General features: G+C 35.1%; 1 protein-coding gene across 5 annotated transcripts in view; it reads right to left on the bottom strand.

Annotated features, from left to right (window-relative positions):
* Nol4 (nucleolar protein 4) overlaps positions 1-16386 on the bottom strand; it is a 325024-nt gene that overhangs the window by 14437 nt on the left and 294201 nt on the right. For all 5 annotated transcript variants that reach the window (XM_005372768.2, XM_005372767.2, XM_005372770.1 and 2 more), the window contains one exon: positions 15613-15796. In XM_005372768.2, coding sequence (XP_005372825.1) covers positions 15613-15796 — 184 coding nt within the window. The remainder of the gene's footprint in view (positions 1-15612; positions 15797-16386) is intronic.

The raw sequence follows: 16386 nt of genomic DNA on the forward strand, positions 1-16386 counted from the left end.
GACTTGCTTTGGTCCCATTCCTTTGTATCTCCATATTTGTACCTTTTGGGGTGGAATGTTTATCTGTGTCATTACAATTTGTACAGGGGCTCACAGCTAAGAGTTTGCCTTAAATCTCAGATGAAACTTGGCACTTGGACTTTTCAGCAATATTGAAACTGTTAGGACTTTGGCAACTCTCAGAAATGGACTTTTGTGTAAAGGGATGTGCATGAGTCTTTAGGGGACCAAGGGTGGAAAGTTATGGCTTGTGTCTAGATGTCTCCCTGCAAAGCCTCATGCACTTATAGGTGGGACTTTTTCATAGGTAGCTGGATCTAGAGTGTATGGTGCAGTGCTACACCAAGGGCACTAGGATTAAGAATGTGAGTAGTACCTACTCTAAGTAGCCTAGATAAGAGAAAAGGGATAGAAAGAGCTGTGATTGTCCCTTATTGCTTTGCCACCATCAGCCTCCATGAACTGTTTCTCCTCTGCCTTGAAACCAGCTGATTATGTATTGAAACTTCTATAAACTGTGAGGTAAATAAACATTTACTCCTTTAACTTTGAGTGTCAGGTATTTTGTCTCAGCAGTGATAAAAGTAATTAAAACTCTGACTGTTTTTAAGTGCAAATTGAGGATTTTCTTTTGGCAATTTCCCATCACTATCAATAACCTTGCAAGTATATAGTTAGCTATGATAAATAATTTTCATTCAAGTGCTTAAAAACCTTTACCAAAGATCCAAAATTAGATAATTATGCAAATCATGTTGTAGACTAAAGTTATAGGACCCCATAAATACAAATGTTTAAATTATGTGTTTATAGGAAGAATTGTGCGTAAATCATTAGTCTGATCCATTTATTTTTAAAATTCTCAGACATCATTTCCTTTCACTTTTCACCAAAAGAGAATCAGCAGATTGTAACAGATTTATATTTCAAGAAGATAGATAAATGCGTATAGACAAGGTCATTTTATCACTGGTTGTTGAAAACAGGGCTGAAAAAGGGTGGGTAGAATCTGTTACTTCTGGGGCTTCCATTTTGCTCTCAGACTGTAATAATTTAAGGTTAAAAAGAGGAAAAACAAACAACATTAGCACTGTCAAAGAATTAATGATAAAATTCCAGCAAGTAGTAGGCTATTATTAAATTGAGTCATTTAAACTAAAATGATTCAAGAGTAGCAAGCGTAACTTTTTTTTTTTTTTTTTTTTTCAATTCCAGGAATGACCTCGCACTTGCCAGGCAGGCGCTTATACTGCTGAGCTATATCCCTGGCCGAAGAGTAACTTTTCTGTGGAGTTATAAAGAATATCCACACTCAATTTGCAATTATCCAAAACTATGAAGGAAAGCAGAGCTCATGTGAAATATAAAGCATTTATGTGGAGAAGCTTCTCTTTCTATCCTATTTATCAATAAATATATGGTGGAAGTAAAAATAAAGACTTAGGAAACATAAAATATTAAGAAGCTGTGTTTGCAGGTAGAGTATATATGCTGCTTTCTTTCACTGATTTCTTATCAAATATTTACATTGCCTCATAAAGCACCAAGAGATTTAAACATTAAATGCTATCATTTTTATATAGCCAGGCAAATATTTTCTTGCATGTGAAGGGAGATAAACCAGATAGATTTCTATTAAGCTTAGTACTCTTCTCACAATTTCTCACCTTTGTTCTTAAGTGGTTTACAAAGCAAATTAATATTTTACAAGAAACAGAAAAAGACAGAGTGGTACAAAAACAAAGATTCACAGAGGATGAAAATATGGGAGAAGTAAGTGTATTAGTAAAGTACAAAACATATCTGCCTGATTTGAAATAACAAAAGGAAAATAAATAGGATGACCTTTCTGACAATTATGGACAAACCATGTTCATGAATATACTTTGAGGAAAAAGCTGTTGAGAAAACAATTGCCAACATAGTGGTGCATGCCAGCAATCACAGCACTCATGAAGCTGAGGCACAAGGATTCTTGCAAGTTTGAGGCCAGTTTGGGCGATATAGTGAGTTCATAACCAAATAGGAATACATACTGAAATATGTTAAGTGTATAAAGAAAAAAAAAGGAAAGAACTATCTCTACAATTTTTTCCCAAAGGTTAACAGAGACTGTAACAATAGTAATATATTTCCAGAAATAGAAACCAGAAAAAAGAAATTTCTAAATTCAATGCAGTTAATCTATTACTTTTAGATTAAATCAGATCACTCAAGAGGATTACATTCACTAGTGGTTTTAAATTACCCATGGCTATCTCCTTGTGACCATCTAGATACTGGCGAGAATGTTAGTCACCATGCATCTAATTTTGAAATCATTTGTTAGTTCTGTCTTGGAGTGGACCACTTAGCAATTCAGGAGGCAAAACCTGTACTGTGTGGACTCACTTTCAAATGTATATATTTCTACTAGTTCTATAAACTGTACATAGATGGGGGAAGGGCTATCAGTAAGGCATTTGTATGTCAGTCAAGAGCAAAATGTCATGTAAAATTACTTAGCCCCTTGAAATCACAAAAGGGAACATTAGTGTTGTAATCATGTTTGAAAATTTTAACATTAGAGAAGAAATAAAAGGCACCTGACAGTCCTACTCTCATGGAGTGATTCATGCAGACAGGCTTGAGGTCTGGGGAGTGGCGTGGTGGTAAACGAGCACCTATTTCGGGACGGTCCATAAGCACCTGAGACCCGGAAAGGGGAAAGCAGGTGATGGCTAATGCAATTTCCATATAGAAAGTGATGTTTCTGATTTCCTAGAAAAGCAGAATGTGCTGAACTCCCCAGGAGATCTCCTTTCTGAAAGGCACAGGGCTGGTGAGACAGTGAGATGTAACTGGTTTGTTCTTATACATCCCTAGAGGATGTGTCAAAGTTCAAAAGAGATTGTGGAAGGAAAAGAGCCCATGCCAAGTGTAATGAGCTCATGTCACCTGAAAAAGCCCCTGAGCAGTTACCAGCAGGCGCAAGAGTGCAGGTCCCAGCATACTAACCGGGTCATCTTCTTACTCCTTGCCTTCAGTGACAGCAGAGTACAAAACTCTCAAGAGGGTTTTAAGAGTACACAGATCCATTTTACTGTACAGCAGCCGAAGGGCTTTTAGAGAACTCCTCTGAGCAGAGCCCGATCAATGTTGAACTGTAAAAGCAATTACACTTCCTGAGCGGTGTGGGGGAAAACGGGCCACTCACCTCCCTGTTTCAAGACTTTCTCTCAGGTTCTGTGACCTACAGAAACCCAGTGAAAGACAGAAGACTCGGTGATAAACTGAAAGATGCTTCATGTGATTTCGCAGATAATTCATATTATTCTTCCTGCAATTTTCCAGTCAATGATTAACATAATTTTTCATCATAAAAATTTACAAATAAGCATCATCTCTCAGAATCTCTATAAATGTCAAATAATACTTTCTACAAATAACTGACACTCTCAACTGAATCAAAGGCTGTTCTATTGTGTGGGAAAGCTAGAGACATAGCAGGGGCTCAGTATCAAAACTGCAATTACACTTCAAATATCTTGGGTTTGGGTTTGGTTTTCCTAAACATCATACAATTTGAAGTTCTATCAAATTAAAATTCTTTTAAAATTTCTTTCATTATTACCTTTAAAATAATTTCAGCCAATGCCAATGAGATTTTCCATACTACGTTATAATTTGTGTAGGAATTGACTCATTTCCAAACCATCAAATAACTGAAAGTTACTTAAAAGCCAGGCACTTTGAATTCAAACCATTTAAGAAACATCATTTAAGTTTCTATAAGGTCATTCCCCCCCCCCCCGTATGTTTTTCATTGAGAAGTGAATGATACGCACATAACTAAATGCAAAAAATCTGGTGGAATCAATGTAAACAAAGGTTTTTTTGGCAAAATCAGGCAGAGGCTAATAAAATAGTGTAAATTGACACTAATAGAAATTTCCATCATGAAGAAACTGCTTCTCTGTGCTGTTCAATACAGTAACTTCTTGCTATGTGAACAGCTTAATGGGCCCTCATTATAAAAGAGGAGCTGAATTTGGAATTTTATTATTTTACTTCATTTCAATTTTAACAGCCCATGTGACTAGTGACTGTCTCATCGAAGTAACAGTGTTATAGAGAAACCTGTATTTGAAAGAAAGAGAAAACAATCAAAATAAGGATATACAAAGGAGTAAACTTTCAAGTAGGAAAATACTTTAAGACATAAATGGAACAAATACTAGAGAGATGTGCTTACTAAAATAGACAACTGTAAGTTGGAGGTTGGGGTGGAAAAATATCCTAGATACAATACATGGATTTTTTAATAAATGGAGTTTCACTATGCGCTGCAGAATGTGTTTTGACAAGTCAATCAGGTTTAATTGGATGTCTACTGAGATATAATAACTGTATAAACCCAATTAAGTTGACATAACTAGATCATATAATCACCTTTCTTTATATAATGTTATCATCATGCAGATCTTCCCTTTGTGTAAAGGGCCTCTGAATTCACTTTAGGGGATTGCTTAGCTTCTGTGAATCACTTTTAGTTTCTATTGTACAAAGTGATTATTCACAAAATTTTGTATGAGACACCTTATGTAATCTTTCCACCACAAATTCATCCAGCAGTTTCTTGGAGCAGAATGACAATGTTCCCGTCCTCACACATCTGTACTACTTCTTTGCATGTGGCTATCAAACCAGAGCAGTGTATTAAGAGTTATAAGGTAAAGGGAAATGATGTACTTTTCCAGCTTCCCCAGATTATAATGGTAATCATTTCTTTCCTGAATTAGTGGCTTAAGCTGAATATATTTTAAAGCATAATTTCTATATTTCAAAATATTTCTCTAAAATGTTTGAATGAAACATTTATCTTCCTCCAATATTTTGTTCTTCAGAGTACTAACAAAAACAATGAAAACTTTAATAAGTTATCTTCAAATTCAATTGAGTGTTCCCATGCTTAATTAAATTTAGTCAGGACCTCCAAAGAGGCACAATACTTTACAGAAACAATTCTTTTCACTCATCATTCATGTATCCAATTAGCATTCACTGAGTATGTTCATACTTAGGTCAGACTGAAGCTTTTTGCCCATTGTAATGGATTCTTGGTCACATTTGATTTTCTTAATGATTAGAACTTTAAATGCCCATGCCAGTTATTTACAGATAGTAGCAATATGACACAAAATGTCCCCTTGCTTGCTCTCAAACTGTGCATATTCTAGTACAGAAAAGAGCACATATCAGGCATGCTAAGTTATAAGAGAGATCTTTAGTGTATCATAGGCAAACACAGGAAGAAAACTTAGCCAGGAAATGAGTGAGACCACCAGTAAATGTATTGCAGAAATCATAATCAGGTGCAGAGGAGGATATCCCTGCATGAGATAGGCAATAGTAGTGTGAGGGTGAAGAATTCAGTTGTGAATAATTAAATGTGAGGTTCTTTGAGATGTCTAGATCAAATAATCTGGTAGAGAAGTAAATATGCAATCTAAAATTCCAGGGGAAAACTGGGGTAGGAATGCAGATTTGAGAGTATTTTGCAGAGACAGAACTAGTAAGCTACCTCTTAGATCTTGGGTAGAACAAGAAAAGGAAAGGGACAGAGACAGTGTACTATGGAAATTCCAGCATGATAGATAGAGCATGAGTAGAAATAAATAAATGTCTAGAAAGGCAGCAGGAAGATTATGTGAGAATCACAAGTAATGTGAAAGTGCATTATTATAGATGCTGAGGGCATGGGCATTTAAAGTTCTAATCATTAAGAGAATCAAATATGCCCAAGAAATCCATTACAATGGGCAAAAAGCTTCAATCTGACCTAAGTATAGTTGCTCACAAATAACCAGACCAGCAAAATGATGAAAACAAAATAGGTGGTGGAAAAGTAACAAGAGAAAGAAAGTGAAGACAGTGAATGACCATAAGCATCCAGGCACTGTTCATCTAGAAAGCCACCCATACCCCTGCAAACCAGCTCTAGTGTGATGGTGAGTCCTACAGCCAAGCTTCCTTAAACTTGTGGCACTGATCCAAAGAACCTTTAAAGCCAACGCTCCTCAATATTAGTGAAGAATAAGGAAGACAATGGCTGTCAAGATTCTGGTGAACTAGCTACTGCCATACAAATGTTAGTTATTATGGTCATTATTACTACAATTTAATCTTGTTAGAGTTCCTCTGTATTTCAGCCCAGTTTATATCAGAGTTGAAAAACAAATTGAAAAGTCTGCTCCATGGAGTTTGTGGAGAGGAAACACCAGTAGTTAAATTATGCACTATGCGTATTATTTAGACTTAACAGATCCAATGGAAAACTGCAGTGAACCACAATTGCCCTCTTTAGATAGCTCAGTGGTAACTTCCTGATAGAAGGGAAGCATTCCAGAGTCCTATGTAAATGGATGGCATAATAACAGGAGGGTTGGCTGCTTGCTTGCTTCTCATTTCAGTTGGATAATTTGAATAAATTCTTTATACAAATTATAACTGCTGTCAGTTTGATAATGTTCCAATCTGAAAATTTGGATTGTTGGGTGCAGACACTTGCCAGCTCTAAACAAATGGAAGTTGACTAATAAAAGATTTGAAGGGCATGCTGGCATCATTAGCAGATAGAATCTTTTCCTGCTATCAAGTCTCCAGCATGAGCCAGCTTTCCTTTTGCTATTATATTCAACATTAAGCAGGAGTTGATAAAACTCTCTAAGTGCTGTGGGCCTATAACCTGATGAATAAACTGGATTCTCCCTATTGCACCCATAGAAGCCCAAAGGCTTTCTTCATACCTCTGATTCTTTTTCTTCTTCTTTCTACAGTTCTGGGGATCAAGCCCAGGGCTTTGCGCATGCTAAGCATATGTTCTACCACCGAGCCAGAGCCCACGTCTTCCTTTGCCTTTTATAAGATAAATCCTTCACCCTACTGTCTGATCTACAAAAAAGGCTTTGTACTTTTCCTTTTTTACTCTTGGCATCAAAATTTTTATTTTAAAAACTCTCATTTAGTAACCCAATTTAATTAAGCACTCACTTCCAGTATGGACTTATTCTGGGAAATATAAGAGCAAAAAAGATAAAATTTCCGATTTCAAGGACTGCACATCTATTTAGGGAAAGATATTTGAAAATATATGTCAAAATTCGATGAGATAAGTGCCAGAATAAAGGCAGATATGAGGGGAAGGATGTCGGAGTGGAGTAAGGTCTTACGAAGAGGTAGAATTTAAAGGACTGTGACATTTAAACAAGAGAAACAGTATTTTATGTCTTTTATCACGTTTCTTTAGGACATGGACTCTACCCTGCTCAACTTTGTTTCTCCTAAAATTATGATTTGAACATAGGAACACAACATATTTGCTAAATTAAATCCACAGTGGTATTAAGGTATCATTTTTCTTCCTTTGGCTTTTACTTTTTTCTCAAACAATTGTCAGAGTTCATGTTATTTTATCAACATTAGTTTAAAACGCCCTAGAAATATGCTTTTTCTCTTCAATCTTTGATCTCTGTCTGATGCTACCAAACTGAATCAAACTCCCAGTTTTGCCAGTTAGTGGTTTGAATGGTAATTGTCCTCATCTGCTTTATAAATTAAGTCAGATGGATACTTAATTCAACTGTGTCTTTGGGAGTTGCTGCTCCCTTCCTTTGCAGATGCACAAATCCTAAAATCAAGAATTCTTGAGCTTAGATTAACCAGAGTTGTCAGTCATCAGATATAACACTGGCATCTAGTACAATGTTAGTCTTCTGTTACCTTCTTTCTAGCTCTCAAGCTTTATGCATATGTATGTGATTTCTTTCCTTACAGCTACAAATATGCTATAACAAGTGACTATTGTAATGTTTTAAAAATGGAGAAATAACAGAGATAGTAATAGCAAGTTTTAGGGCTGGAGATGTAGTTCAGTGGTAGAGTGCTTGTCTAGCATGAACAAGATCCTGGGTTTGATCCCCAGCACTGTCATTCTAAAAATGATAATGAGAATACCATTTTTAAAAGAAGTAAAAATATTTGATATTCTAGAATTTATGAACAAAGTCTCTAAGTAAAGGAAATTGTGTGCTGGATTAATTTATGTACCTTTTAGTGATTAAAACTAAGCAAATCCAAACCAGCAGTAGGTAATACCGGTGTTACCAGTGAAATGGATTCTTGGAGAATAAAAAGTTTCTAGATCGCCTTTATAAAGTGAAGTTAATCATTTCCCTCACCAGCATTACTATTGCTGGAATCTTTTCGCAAATGTGTACTAGAGCAATTCTTTTTGTTTTAAGTGGAAAGCTGTGATTTGCCAACACTATTTTACTGTTTTGTTGTCATTGTTTTAACTTAGTTACACAGCCCAAAGCCACTGCTCAAAGTTACTTCAGGGTTGAGGATGTAGCTCAGTGGTACAGTGCTTGCCTAGTATGCTTAAGACTCTTGGTCCACTCCCCAGCACTACAAAAAAGCACTGGTAGGCATTAGCAGTATTTCCTAAGTACATAAGAGCTCTGAAGCCATCCTTTGATTTTTGTCAGTTGGTATATTAAATATATATAATATATTATATTTATAATACATATTTAATATTAATTTAATAATATATTAAACTAAGCTGGTATATTAAGAACTTCTGTGTATCTGTGATGCTAGATATTGCTAGTTCTCTGTATGTTAAATGTACTGTGCTCCCCAAGTATTCAAGTCTTCTAAAATGTAGAGCTTCCACCTCACCTGCCCAGAGTCTGTGCTTACAGATGTGTGCCACCATGTCTAGCTTGCTGCATCCTTAACAGACCTTTATCTCATCATACAAAAGCCAAAAGATGTACGAACTGAATATCCCAAGTCAACATGTTTGACCTTGAAAAAGTCATCTAACTTTCCAGATCTATTTTTTTTATGATAGCCTTAAATAAACAAAGATATTGCTGTCAAAATATTTCTCAGGTCCTTGTGGGCTCTATCAACCTCTGATGGTGACTTTTTTTTTTTGAGAGGAAAGACTTCTAGCTAAGGTGAATTTCAATACAGTATGGCAGTACCTATGTTCAAACTGCAGATTTGTAAAACTTGCTTTTTAACCACTTAGATGGGTGAATATCTGGACTCTTTACAAGATTTCCAATGTAACTCTTGAGTATCACAACCATACAATTAAGGAATGATATCAAGGTTCTGTGAATGTGTGTGTGTGTGTGTGTGTGTGTGTGTGTGTGTGTGCTTTCCTATGCCACATACTTCACAGGGTACATTTAACATGCTGTGATGGTTTATTACTATACTTGACCTAGCTGTGGAGTTTTGAGTTTAAAGGATGAACATGAAGTGGTGGATCAGAGAAAGAAAGGAGGTCAAAGAAAACTTCAATTGGCCAGACCAGAAAGTCGGAAGAAATAGATCATGTTATTTCTCTCAGAGCAGTGAGAGAAATCCATAATATAGGATTTAAATGGTGAAGTCATGTGATCAGATGTGCTTTTTCTTAAAAATGACTTTGGTCATTCTGAGAAGCATAGATTGAAAGGCAAGAGAGATCTTGGGGGACTTTCTTTTCTAATCTATGACAAAGTTCTTCAAGATTCCCCCTCAGCTTTCACTCATAGTAGGCAATTGCCCCAAAATGGCCTCATCTCAAAACCAAATCTTTCAAATTATGCTGACTCGCACTCATTATAAATATTATCTTTATTATTTTCTCCCCACAAGTATCTCTCTGCTTTTTAATTTTTTTCGAAAAATGTTTCTCTGTGACTTGCTGAATAAGTCAAAGAAACAAAGTGGAGAATGAAGCTAGTGATGTCCCAGAGTATCCTGTGTTCAGAAGAGTCTCAGACTTGGTTTATTTCTCTGTTGTCAGTGTCTTGAAATCCTTAAAAACAAGAAGCCTCACATTTTTATTTTGTTTTTTTTGTTTGTTTTTTGTTTTTGTTTTTTTTTGTTTTTCTCCGGTACCGGGAACCGAACTCATGACCTTGTGCTTGCCAGGCAGGCGCTTTGCCGCTGAGCTAAATCCCCAGCCCCACATTTTTATTTTGTATGGGGTCGCCACAATTATTTAGCCATTTATGGAGCAAAGACCAGACAGAGTCTCTAAGGTCACAGCCAGGTGGTTCACTCAGACACACCCAAAAATGTGCTTTACTAGTCTCCTGGATAGCTCTCCAGTCAATCAAGTTGACAGTCAGAATTGATTACCACACTACCTACCCTGTATCAAGAAAAAAATAGACAATATAAGTAGACTTATAAGAAATAAAGAAACCAAGCCTAACAAATTGCATGTATATGAAGAATCAAAGGCAAAGCATTATATTTAATGATGAAAGACTGAATGTATTTTCCTTAAGATCAAGAACAAGATAAGGATAATGGCCACCAATAAATATATGCAACATTTTACTGGAGGTTCTAGCCAGAGTGCCTGGGCAAGAAAAAACAATAAATAAAAAAAAGAAAGAAAAAATAATCAGTAAATGGCATGCATATTGCAGAGGATGAAGTAAAATTATCTCTATCCACAAATGATACAGTATTACCTTGTATATGGGAAATCCTAAGAAATTCACTCAAAACTAATAGAACTAATAAATGAGCTCAGCAAAGTTGTAGAATACAATATTAACATAAAAAATGCACTGTACTTCTACAAATATGCACTATCCAATCTAGAAATAAACTTAAGGAAAACAGTCCATTTGCTATAGCATAAAAAATACAAAACACTAAAATTAGCAAAAGTAATGCAAAGTTTATACTTTTAAATACTATAAGATATATAATACTTGAAAGGTATTTTAAAATATTGAAATATATGGAAAGATATCTCATGTTCAGTCTGGATTTTCCTCAAAATATTAAACATAAATATACTGTATATATGAATCTGTAATTCTACCTCTATCTACTGAATGCAAATGACAGTATGCACAAACAGACTTGCATATAAATGTTTATGTCACTATTATTCATAGAACTCCAAAGTAAGAACAACCCAAGTGCCCATCATCAATAAATCATAAAATACGCCATAGCCATAAAATGGGATATTACTTGGCAGTAAAAACAATGATGTACTGGTGCATACTACTACATAGATGAACAATGAAAATATTCTGCTACATGAAAGGGGCGAGACATGAAATGCTGTATCTTGTATGGTCCACTAGTTTATATGTTATCCAGTATAGAGGAGTTTATGCAGGTAGAAAGTAGATCAGTGCTTCATTTCATAAACATTGAAATTGCTACATCAGTGGTTTACATTGTAGCCTCTGGTATCAGAATAGCCATGTTCAAAGGCTGGCCCCTCCTTTACTCAAGGCGGGACTTTAGGCAAGTCACTTAAACCTTCCAAGCCTCACAAAATAGATGCCAATTATATGGCAAAGAGAAGGACTGGTGTGTAGACATGTTTTTAAAGTGGGAGTAAATTTCATGTTATAAAGATTTTCATCAAATTGCAGAGCACATCTCATTGGACTGAGAAGTACTATAGGGATTCAATCAGTGCTAGGTGCTGCTACAGGCATGTTACAAATTAATACTTTCATAAGAGAATTTCTTAAATTTAGAATTTTAGAAACTAAAAATATGTCAAAATCCCTAGAAAGCACCCCCCCAAATTCTGTGATTTAATAGTTAAGTTCTTAATTTTTATGTAAAAATTTTTTTAAAATGCTGAACCCTGAGTAGTAAATATCCTCAGCAATAATTGTAGCGAATAATTATAGGAAATTAGGAACTTTAAATTTATATAAATAAATCCATAGGTTTTGGTCACATTTTTCTTCTCTGGTCTCAGACTTAAACTTTCATGCTAATTTGGTCCCCAAATAAAAAGACTTAAAAACAATGGAGAAGACTCACTAGATTTGAAAAGCCAAATACACACCTGAAATTAATTAATTATTTTATTTTAAAAAGAGTAGTAAAAAATAAAAATAAAAAATAACAGTAGCAATATATCAACAACATCAGAGATATAACAAAATAAAGGAAGGACACTAAAAGTGATATAGAGCTTCCAAACAATAGGAGTTAACAGTGGTTGTTATATTACCTATTGTTATATTCAACTACATTGCTCAGATTACCAGAGGTAAGAATGGAAGATTGTTCAAGCCATTAAAGAGAATTTTTAAAAAATTAAGTAATACATTAGAGATAATACAGAGTTTCCGTAGACAAGATGACAGGAATTCACCAATGGTTGTTCCATTGCATATGATTGTCTTCAAATCAGTTGCCCAGATTACAGGACATAAGCATGCAAAATTGGTCAAAATATAAAAAATTTTAAGTATTGTTTCTTTCAATAAACCACCAGATATTAGCAGTACAGTAATCCCAGCTATCCTTCTATATACATCTATCTATCTATCTATCTATCTATCTATCTATCATCTATCTAATCTATCTATAGCCTTCCTTCTTTTTTTTCTCCTTTCCCTCATCCCAGTTGTTCCTTCCTTTGAGCAATTTCTTTCCCTCTCATATATCATCTATTATACATTTTGAGTTTTACTTACTCTTTCAGGTTTATACACCAGGAAGACAATATGATGCTTGCACATGTGAGTCTGACTAATTTCACTTATGAGTATGGTCTCTAGTTCCATCCATTTAGCTGCAAAAGCCTCGAGTAATACTGCACTGTATAAAAATACCATATCTTTTTATTAACTCCTCAGCTGATGGTCATTTGGGTTGTTTCCAAGATTAGCTATAATAAATTGTGCTGCTATAAACATAGGTGCACATATATGGCTGTGGTTTGATGTTTTTAATTCTTCTGGGAAAATATCCAGAAAGGGGATAGCTGGATTAAGTGGGACTTCTAATCCTAGTTTCGTGAGGAATCTCCAAACTGATTTCCACAGTAGTTTCAGCAACCTACACTCCCACCAGCAGAGTAGGGCTCTTTTCCCCCCACAGCCTCTCCTGCATTTGTTATTGGTTGATTTCTTGAAGACACCCATTCTTTCTGGGGTGAGATGGAATCTTAGTGTTTTAATTTGCATTGCTCGAATAACTACTGATGTTGAACATTTTTCCATGTATTTATTTGCCATTAGTATTTCTTCATCTGAAAAGCGTGCATTCATCTCAGATGCCCATATTTGGATTGGGTGTTTGGATTTTGGGGGCCTGATTTTTTTTAGTTGTTTATATGTTCTAGATAGAAGTCTTTTGTCTGAGGGGCAGTCAGCTAAATTTTTTTCCCAATTTGAGTGTTTTCTTTTTACTTTATTGGTGATTTCTTTCGATGTGCAGAAATTTTTGAGAAAGATGAGATCCCAGTTGTTGATTCTTTGAAGTATTTCCCTTGCAGTTTGGTTTTTGTTCATGAACTCTCTGCCTACCCCTATATCTTCAAGGTTTTTACCTACTTTCTCTTCCTGTACATTTAGTGAAATTTAATTTCTTTCCAAAATACGCTTCTTCTTCTTTCCTTTCCATCTGAGGCACCACACTTTTGAGCAGAATGGCAAACCCTACAGACTAAAGCTCAGGGATCCTGTCTTCAGTTCAGAACAGATTGAAAAGCCCCAACCTTTAACTCCAGAAAAATCAATCCCAAAGCCCTCTCAGCACAGTTCCATTGTTGTAAAGGTAAGTGATTTCCTGAACTATGAATTGACTTCTCAATACTACTGTGATTTCTCCCAAAATATAATAAAGGCTGATAAACACTAATCAAATGTTCAACTGCAAGTTGGTCTTTGTTTCTAGCCATTTTCAGTGGATATAGGAAACATTTTTTCCAAACAAAAAATACTTTTATGTATACTATAAATTCAAATCCAAGATTATGGAGTTTTTACATAATCCTGTTGATTTGACATTTATACCTACTTTGTCTCCTACTGAAAATCCACAAATTTACTGATAATCAAAGTAATTGCAAATTTTCTTATAGCAAAAATAATCTCAAAATAGTAATACTATTACTGAAATAGTAAGTAAGTAACTCTTAAGTAAAACTTAAGAGTTTTTTTCAATGGACTGAAAATTTGTGGAGTCAGTATTAGTTGAAAAAATAGAAGCCTGTGAAATTACTTGGAAAAGCTCATTCCTGTGCCAATAATTCATTAAACAGCTAAAATGTATATGTATCACTTTTTTCCCATTAAAGAAAAACTTAAAAACTGTTTACTAATTACACAAACATATACAATTTCAAGGTAAATTATTTAAACAATGTATAAAAACCAAATATATTTAAAAATTCTTTGATCCGTATCCCTTACACTGTAATCATGCCTACCTCTACTTATTTTCTTGTTTTCTATTTTTTAAATTATGGTTTATATTTATATAAAATCTTTCTTCACAGATGTTAGCATTCTGTAATCACTATCTGGAAACTGATGCATAATAGTGTATGAAGATACTTCTTATTACTTTCATAGCTGTGTGTTACTCTCTTGTTCAGATTCACTACAATGGTGAACCAGATGGGTATTGATGGACACTTTAATTAGTATCCTTGTTTTGCATTTATAAATAAGATTTCTGGGTCCAATGATTGATACATACTTAATTTAGTTAGGTATTATTAAATTTTACTCCAACCTTTTGCATTTCTATGAGCATTGCACAAGAGTACCTTTTTTCTCACGAACTTGTGAAAAAATATTCTAGCTTTCTGTGTTGTTTTGCTCTTGGAAATCCAATGGGAGCGTGCTGTATTTCTCTAATTTGGAACAAGTGAGGTTGACATGACTTTTAAATATGACTTTAGGTTCATCTTTTCTTTAGTTTTTGAAGAATTTCATGTATTGGCTTTACTAGCCTTTTGTAGTATTAACAGCTAACAATTGACCCCACCTTGTCTTTTATCTTTTTACACTGCTTATGGTGTTTTGCTGTCATGCAAAAGTTGTGTGTGCAAGTGAGTGTGCATGTGTGTGTTAAAAGTTATCTTTTCCTGGATTTTAAGTATAGTTAGAAAAGTTTTTCTTGAAACACAGGTGTAAGGAACTCACCTGGACAATTTTTTCCTAGAAACGTGTATGGTCTTATATTAAACATTTAAATCTCATCTTATCAAGCAAGAAATTCCTAAAGGTTTACCAAGCATGAGCAAGTGTGTGCTGGCTCCAGGGTTCCACTCATTGCTGAAAGAGCTTGAAACTGTCATTGAAAAGCCATTGGCTAGAGAGCCGTACCTGTTCCCATTTCTCTGTTCTCAGTCATGATTGTGTACACTTCATCCCCAGTGAAGTTTGTGAAGTTTCTCTGCTGCCCCAAATTTTCCAAATCAAATACTCCTTTAAACATTAAGAACATATTCTATTATTCTTGAAGAACAGTACAATACAGTGTGTGGGGGCAGAATGTGTCACTATGTAGAAAAACATTTGCTATTTCTCTAGTAGAAAAAAACAGTAGAAAACAGCAAGGATTCAGTTGCATAATAGTGCTATTACCTTTAGAAATAGCAACAAACAAGGGAGATATCCATATAGGGATACAAACACTACGCTTCTAAGTGGTCTTGTTTGTACCAGATCAACCCAATTACTTATAACAACGTACCTATTTTCTTCTCTCAGGTTTAGAAAATTTACCGCCCCCAGATGGACACAGAAAACAAAGTCTGTAATAAAGACTCACCACTACTGGAAGCATCATTCAGATTTAGCAGTCCACCTCCTAGCCCTCTGTAACTATGGTAACTGTAGGTCCCATTGCCGTTGATGTATAGCACCTCCTGTGAGCCTGGAACAGTTGATGCTGAGTAAGTAGCCTGGGCTGCCTCTGGTTTACACTGCTTGTCAGCTGGAGGAGCAGACTCGTCCTGCAATGACAGACAAACACCACTGCATTGTTTATCAAATATTTGCTATTTCACCTGAAACAGTACTGTCTTAATGCCATGTACATATCTGACTCAAATAAGATATATCCAACTATATCTATATCTATAGCTATAACTATATCTATAGCTATAGCTATAGTTATTTATCTCTATCTATATATATATATATGATTAAGGAAGCTCCTATGGACATTTTTCACAACTTTGCTAAAAATTTTAAAAAGCAGAGCAAAGTAACAATATGGGCAGACTGGAGATGGAACAATGGACAAATGCCAACTGAATTTAAAATTGAAGAGAATTATTTACAAGAACCAAGAAGTGGAAACAACTTAAATGACCGTGGGCAGGTGAATGGATAGGGAAGATGTGGTATATTTACATACAGGGGAATATAATTCAGGCTTTAAAGAAGGAAACCTTGTCATAGACTACAACATAGATGAAACTTACGAATCTTACGTTAAGTGAAATTCACCCATCACAAAAAATCAAAACTTGTACAGTTTTATTTTTCTAAGGTCTCCAAAGTGTGAAATTTGGGCTGGGGATTTAGCTCAGCGGCAAAA

Source organism: Chinchilla lanigera, unplaced genomic scaffold, assembly GCF_000276665.1.
Source record: "Chinchilla lanigera isolate Chin_1 unplaced genomic scaffold, ChiLan1.0 scaffold00001, whole genome shotgun sequence".
Classification (NCBI taxonomy): Eukaryota; Metazoa; Chordata; class Mammalia; order Rodentia; family Chinchillidae; genus Chinchilla; species Chinchilla lanigera.